A 7,917-nucleotide genomic window follows, 5' to 3' on the forward strand; every position below is an offset into this window, starting at 1 on the left:
GGCATCTAGCTTCTTACCTTGTTCTTGCAGTAGGACTTTCAAGGAATGTTCAAGTTTCTTCATATCGGTGTTTCCCAGTTGGGAAGAATCAGATGAGGAGCGGGTGATAGGCATGGTGAGAGCTAGGCCAAGGAAGGTCTGCTCTGATACCAAGGATAGGGTCTGGATATCAAACTTGATTTTGTACAGCAAAATAGGGGTTTGAACAACTATCCCAGGGAGCTAGCCAAAAGGAAAGCAGGACAGCTTGGTGATAATCGTGTAAAAAAAGAAAGATAGAGTTTTCAAGGAGAAGAGAGTATAAGCAAATAAGGGATCATTTCATTCATTAAGCATAAATGATGCATTATAAGGATTTGGCTTACATAGCCTTTAAGAACAATGACTACCTCAGCATTAACAAGCAAAATAACATAACAGGAAAAAGGAAAATTAGCTAAAAGACAATTTATAGCCTTTTCATCTTTAGCTAAAATTCCCTACATCATTCTTATCCTCTCTTTCTATGAAGGTTCCTTGTACTGCTGCCATTCCTTCATTCTTTGCCGTCTTTTCTTCTTCCATTTCTTCTACAAACTTCAGCTCATGATCTTCCACCTCACCTTCTTCTTCCAGCTCAGCTTCCATGTTAGCAATTGTATCATTTTTTCAGTCAATTTTTAAACTCAGCACCACCGCATCTTCTGCCTTCGCCAATGCCGATCTTCCGCTTTCACCATTGTGGTCCTCCGCGGCCTTTGCCGCCTTCACCACCAATTTCCAAGAGTTTGGAGGAGTACAATGTATATATCCCTCATTGTTCTTTCCCTTTTCTCTTTAAAATCAGATTACTCTGATTTTTTTCCCTAACCAAGATTTTATTTTGTTTTTTTTTTATTTTTTGTTGTTTGGGTTGGAGGAGTATAAATAATTTTGCATCTTATTCAGCCTTGAATAATTGTATTCAATTTTATATTTCAACAATTATTTTACATTTCTATTGTTACTCATTTCCTAATTTTTTTTTATTTTGTTTATATCTAAAATGGAAACCGCTACTTGAGTTGGCAGTTTTCCCCTAATTTGAACACCGCTAACTCAGAGCTTGTTTGACATTATTTTTTGTTTTCAGTTTTCTTGTTTTTTGAAAATAAAAAACCAAAAACAGGAAACAAGAAAAAGGGGTTTCCACTTTTTTGTTGTTAGTTTTCAAAATTATCATGACTTTAACAATTTTAACTAATTTTTGATTCATTATATGACATATATCATATTAATTTAAAAAAAAAACCAAAAAACAGAAAACTACAACGATATCAAAGGAACCCTCAAGTAGCGGTTTGTATTAAACCATTAAACAAAAAAATCAGTTTTATACATTTATGGTGACGTGGACAGTAGATTGGGAAATTGTAAAAGTGTAGTTGCATTCCTGTAGCTATGGAATTAATAATAGTTAGAGCATTATTATGGAAAAGCACTCGTAAAAAAAAACACTAAATCCGATTGTACCTTTGACACATGAAAACATTTATGTCATTTACGACACCCAACTCCCAAAGTTCATGTTGTTTATTGCTCTACTTAAAGTTTGTGCCGTTGAAGAAACTCAAATAAGCTTTTATGTTGTTCAAGACAATTTTACCTTTTTAAAAATGAAGGTTGTATTACTTATATATGTACATAAGTACATTGAATTTAAAGCATGCATCACAAATTTACAAGGTGTCAATTTAAGCATCTGGGTTGGGTTCGGTATGGTCTGCTCAAATCCAGTCGACTTGGGTCTATTTAAAAGTTATGATAAATTATTTTTCCATACAAATCGAAATGTGAGTGTTTTTTTTTCCTTTGTAAGTCAAATCGAATCGAGTAAGGCCTTGTTTAGTTCACCTTATTTTAACTTATTTAAAAAAACACATGTTCAGATTAGATCAGATCAGAAAAAATAAGTTCAGGTTAGACCAGATCAGAAAAAAAAAGTTCATATCAGATCATTGTTTTATGTGCAGTTTTTTTATCGCTAAATATCTTTAATTTCGTAATGAAAAATTTATGAAAATCACATATTAATAAAATACACATTATTACGAATCTAACAAGACCCCACTTGATATATTTTTTCCCTATAGATTATCGTATATTTAAGGTCAAATTTTGGTCAAAATCTGACATTCAGATCAAACTAGATTAGATAAGTTTATATAAGCAAAAATAAGGTGAACGAAATAAGCCCTAAGTGAGGTATTTTTGACAACTCTAATTACAAGAGAAGGCTCAATCCTCAAGTATACTACGTAATCAATTTGAATGAGACTTCTATTATCAAATCAGCAAACAGTGGCAGATCTTGAAAATTTTTCTTTCGGGGGCCGATCAAAACTAAATGTGTTAGCTATTAATGCAAAGTATAGAACTTGAGTAATAAAAACAAATAATATTAATATTATCAAATCTATTAAAAAAATCACTATAATTATTAAATTAAAAAGTAGTTAAATAAGAAACAAAATCCCTAAAATAACAAGTGTCACAATCCCATTCTCAAACCAACAACTAAAGCAACACATGTCGCTCTTTTAACAATTTAAAATCATAATAATAGACTTTGTAGTAAAGGTCTTTGCTATTTTCCTCTCAATATAAATAACCAAACTGTCTACCAAAAACTCATCTTCCATCTTGTTACGCAATCTTGTTTTCATAATTTTCATAGCTGTAAATGCCCTTTCTGTTGTAGCTGTTGAGACAGGTAGTGTCAAAATAAGACGTATTAACCTATCAAACAAATAAAATACACTCGATTTTCTAGATTGAGCGAAATGTTCACAAACCTCCTACAAGGTAGAAAAGTTACTTAAATTTGGATCAGTTTTTGCTTCACACATAAAGTGTTGCAATTGATATCTCAATTTAAACCTCTCTTGCTCTGTAACATCCATGGGGTAATACTTTTCAACAAGTCCACATATTTTGCTAGCATCAAAATTTTTGAAACCATCTTTAGGCTCTAACAATGATGACAGGGTTAAGAGTTGTAGTGCAGCTCATTAAATCTGTGGTTTAACTCTTGTAATTGTTTGTCAATTGTACCCAAAAATATGTCAACTCGATAAAAATGGCTCATTGTAACTTGATCTGGTTGATGACGAGCTCGACCCCTACGAGCTATGTAAGGAGCATTCATATCAGGCACCAAAATATTATGCTGCTCGCTAAACAATTTTACAGATTCCAAGAACTTTTCCCATCCTTTTCCCTCATTTCCTGCAAAAGAGCTTGACTTGTACATACTAATTTTACGACATTCACAATATCCTGAGACTTTTGTTGTAAAGCTTGACAAAGAACATCAGCAATTGCCAAAATATTTTCCATTAAAAGAGCAATAAAAACAAAATCAAAGGAAACCATAAGATTCAAAGCAGCGTCAGCATCCCCACGTTGAGAAGCAGTACAAGACTTATCACCCAAAATGCGTTCAAGTACTATCACAATTGTATCAAACATTTTCATTAAACTTCGGATTGAGTAAATATGTGAATCCCAACGTGTATCTCCAGCTCTTTTCAATGTACCTATCTGATTAGCTCCCCTACCATTTTCAATTTCACCTATTGATAATAGCATCTTATTTTCAACCGCTTTGTTGCACGTAGCTCATCAAGCCGTTTAGAAGATGAACCAATAACGTTGATAAATAAAGTCAAATTTGAAAAAAATTGGTGTATCGTAGTACTATCTCTAGAAGCAGCAACTAATGCAAGTTGTAAGCGATGGGCAAAACTATGGATATAATAAGCATATGGACAATCAGAAATAAATAATGCTTGTAAACCATTCCACTCACCTCTCATATTACTTGCTCTATCATATCCTTGACCACGAATGTTTGCAACATATAAACTATGTCGAGCAAAAACTGAGCACAATTCCCTTTTAAGTGTTACAACAAAAGTGTTTGGAACGTGTATGAGATCAAAAAAATGCTCCCAAATTGATCCATTCTTATCAACAAACCTTAAAACAATACCCATTTGCTCTCTTTTGGATTCATCTCGAGCCTCATCAACAAGAATACAAAATTTATAACCTCCAATTTCTTGTCTAATATTATTACGAACCTTATTAGAAATAATATGAAGAATCTCTTTTTGAATCGAAGAAGAAATATATTTGGAATTGTAGGGAGCTTTTCTTATTGCTTTAGCAACCTCTTTATTATATGACACCAACAATTTCCTGAACTCAAGATAGTTTCCTTGATTTTTTGAATTCTTTGATTCGTCATGGCCTCTTAAGGACAAGATTGCAGAGTTAACAAACGAAGAATATCAATATAGGCTTTTAACCGCAATCGATTTAATTTGATTTGCCTCTCCCTTTGTTTGTTTAAAACATTTGGAATCTACCCTTTTGTTTTGGGAGTGTCCTGTAACATTGAACTGCATTTTTGTGTGTTAGAAAGGACTTGTCCCAATGTGAGAAAGGAAAGCACATTGTTTACCATCATTTACCTTTTTCCAATTTCTAAAACCAGTTGTGTACTTTTATACGAGCATTTGGTTCAGCAAACAAATAGCAAGGAAGACAAAATGCAGCATCTTTTGAAGGAGAGTATTCTAACCAATCTGGGTACTTATCAAACCAAGTAGATTGAAATCGACGACGGTGATTTTCACGCCCTGAAAGAGGATATTCAGGTAAACGGGGTTGATATGGCTTCAATTTTATATAAGCTCGTCTTATTTCATTTCGTTTTTCAATTGGATAATCCCATATCGGTGGGCGTAACCCTGGGTCACGTTCTAGAGTAGAGATATCTACATTGTTTAGTTCACCCATTCTCCCTATAGATGACCCTACTCTTGCAGAAGTAGTATCTTCATTCATTGGATTTATTGGGGTTGCATCTTCATTGGCTGGGGTTGTATCATTCTCCGGCGCTTTCCTCTTAAAAAAAGAGGTAATTGATTTTTGTTTGTTCGTAGTTAATCTGAAACTTATAATAAATTTAATTTATTTATTATTAATTTATTTTGTATCAAATATATTCGTCACAACTCACAAATCATATAAACTCATAAACAAATATAAATATCCGATTAATATTTAATTAAAAATACACAAAACCATACTACATGTTTCATATGTAGTATAAAAAATTCAAAATTTATAAAATAAAAATTGCAAACATCAATATATTAAAAAAAAAAAAAGAAAGAAACACAATACGCACAACAAAAGCACTTAGTTAATAAATTTACCTTTGGTGGCTTTGGAGTCTTGAATTAGTGAGAAAGTAGCAAAGTATCGCCGGCTCGCCGTCGTATAGCTAATAGCTCGTCTTCCAAAATCTTAACCACCCAAATTGATTAATTGATGATAGTTTTAATTTGAAAGTCTAATTTTTTTTACTTTCTACTGTAGTACCTAGGGTATATAAAAATTAGGAAAAAAAAAAGTAGGCTTAGGGAAGGAATCTAGCCTCTAGGGAATAAAAGTAGGTGATAACGATAATAGGGCTAATACACAATTGTACGGTTTTGCTATTACATAATTTGGGATTTTGGGCCTTACTCATCCTATTGCACTATTTTTTTTTTGGCTGGTACCAGGGGCCAGGCCCATGTTAGCCCCCCTGGATGGTCCGCCTCTGTCAGCAAAGAAATCATACAAAGTAGGTAAATTACAAAGGAGAATCCTATACTGATTGACTGTTGGTGTAGTGGTGATTGAGACTACATTTGGTAGGGAGGATTTGTATTCAATTCCCCGCAACAATAATAAGGAGGGAATTGAAACCTAACCACCCAGAACTAATCCCCAAATTCGGATTAGCCCAAGAGGTGAACCGGATGTAACACCAAAATAAAAAACGAAGAAGAATCCTATTTAAATCATCCAATCAAATGAATGGAGTTGTATCGTCACACATGGCATGACATTAACCTTTTTTTTTTTTTGAAAAATAATTTCTGGCTACTTCATCTTTAGTGTAATTGTGTAGATCACTATCCAAGTTCATGCATATCTTCATCCCTTGTCGTCAAGTAGCAATAACAAGCTAAATTAGCCTACCATTTGGGTAATTTTTACCCAAGTCACGTGGGCCAACCAGGTGGCGACACGTGTTAGCCCAAGATTAGTCCAAATTGGACCAATCCCCATCCGACACGTGGCGTTCCTAGAATTCAGGGGAAAAAGGCGGCCTTCAGGGCCCAAATCCCGAGAAAGCCGTAAGGCGACCTTTAGGGCACATTTACCAATGACCCTATAAATAGGGAGATTCCCCCAATTTTGGGGATAGCTACAATTTATTACAGCCTACCCTAGATTCTCTCAAATCACAGAAAACACTTGATTTCGGAATCCGAGAAAATTTTACTTTTACTTTTCTGCACTCTTTACATTCTCCTGCACGTTCTAACTAAATTGTCGGAGGCGGAGCTCCTACCAACCGGAGACTCCGTGTTTTGCAGGTACGGACCACGCCGGACCAATCTTCGAGCTGTAACTCTCCCGAGGGACAAAATACCTAAAACATTTGGCGCCGTCTGTGGGGAGAGTACCTCAAAGATGGTTCAAGAGTTTATACCACCGCCAGACCCCAACCGTCCTACGGTTGATGGGGAGGTCTTTGCAGACCATGAAGATGACCACGATGTGGACGTCGAGACATACATGGCCATCGACGGGTCACTTATTGCTAAACACATCTGTTCTAGAGACAAGCTGGAAAGAGTCAACAATGAAGCTGGTACCAGCAAGACTGCCACTGTCTGGTAACACCAAGGCGGCAAGGGGTCAGTCTCTAGTTCTCGAGACGAACTCATGAAATTCATGACAAGTTTCAAGGGTGAAATCAAGAACCTGATCAACAAGAGGACGGGTGGCTCTAACATGGGTCAGTCGGCCAAGAAGACTCCTCAAGCTAAGAGGAGGAAGTCAGTCAAGACAAGCAGCCTACTCCAAATCCAAAGGAGAAGGCTATGCCTGCCATTGATTGGACGAAGATCCTTCTACCCCAAACGGGCAAAAGGAAGGTCATCCGAGCTATTCAGCCGGATGGCAGCAAGAAAACCTTCTCCGATGCTCGACACATCAGCGAGCACAACCGGATCGGAGCCAGCAGTTGTCTGAGTTAGCCTCTACCTTGAGCTTTCCAGACAGCTTCAAAAATGCATCTACAAGGAATTCTTAGTCCTTGCATAAGAGTCATACAGGCGGCAAGTCTGTCCATACTGGCCCTTAGATGATTGGGTCAGCCCCGTATGTGCCTCAGATGCCATACGGGCAGTACACCCCTCCTTTCATGTAGCCGGCCCTCTTCGAGGGACAGGAGGCATATAACATCCAAGCCTTGGACTGGAAGCTTTGTCTGCTTAAACTTGGTAAACAAACTTCTGCGTTCACCAAGGAGATAACCGAGGCGGCACAGCCGACCAAGGTTAAGAATGTGTTGGTTGGTGCCTATGATGGTACCACCAACCCTGAGGAGCACCTCATGGCTTACCCCAACCTTATGCACATGCAGGGGTTAGAGGATGCCATGTGGTGCCGATGCTTCCCGGATACCTTAAAGGGCATAGCCCAACAATGGTTCGGCAACCTGCCAGCCGGGTGCTTTGATAGTTTTAGGAGGCTTACCTTCCTGTTTGCCTCCAACTTCTCGATGAACATCCTTGCCAAAAAAACAAGCCTTGACTTGAGCACCATACGGTAGGGAGAGAGAGAAGGAATTCGCTCCTACGTCAGACAGTTCAATCTGGTGAGAATCTAGATTTAAGGGCTGTCTGACGAGGTAGCTTACACAGACTTCTTCAAGGGTCTAAAGGATGGGTCAACCTTTAAGTTTGACCTCATCCAAAAGAGGGTCTTCACCCTCCAAGAGGCGTTGATAGAGGCGGAGAGCTTTATTCAAGCTATCGACCTCTG

General features: G+C 37.1%; 1 protein-coding gene across 1 annotated transcript; it reads right to left on the reverse strand.

The window, feature by feature from the left end:
* Nucleotides 1-3,204: 3,204 nt before the first annotated feature.
* LOC145575494 (uncharacterized) lies at nt 3,205-4,872 on the reverse strand. The gene is made up of 3 exons (XM_081633359.1): nt 4,536-4,872; nt 3,830-4,273; nt 3,205-3,593 (listed from the first exon to the last, which is right to left on the reverse strand). Exons 1-3 carry the CDS (start codon nt 4,870-4,872, stop codon nt 3,205-3,207), a joined length of 1,170 nt encoding a protein of 389 aa, XP_081489485.1.
* Between the last annotated feature and the right edge of the window lie 3,045 nt (nt 4,873-7,917).

The sequence above is a fragment of the Chenopodium album genome, chromosome 13, assembly GCF_948465745.1.
Source record: "Chenopodium album chromosome 13, dcCheAlbu1.1, whole genome shotgun sequence".
Classification (NCBI taxonomy): Eukaryota; Viridiplantae; Streptophyta; class Magnoliopsida; order Caryophyllales; family Amaranthaceae; genus Chenopodium; species Chenopodium album.

Bases quoted from the DNA above. Each gene is read 5' to 3' on its own strand.
- LOC145575494 (XM_081633359.1), bottom strand. From the start codon at position 4,872: ATGAATGAAGATACTACTTCTGCAAGAGTAGGGTCATCTATAGGGAGA. The intron at 4,274-4,535 runs GTATAAAAGTAC...TGTCCTTAAGAG, and splicing joins GTTTGCTGAACCAAATGCTC to GCCATGACGAATCAAAGAAT. The intron at 3,594-3,829 runs GTGAGTGGAATG...TATTATCAATAG, and splicing joins TAGAGCAAGTAATATGAGAG to GTGAAATTGAAAATGGTAGG.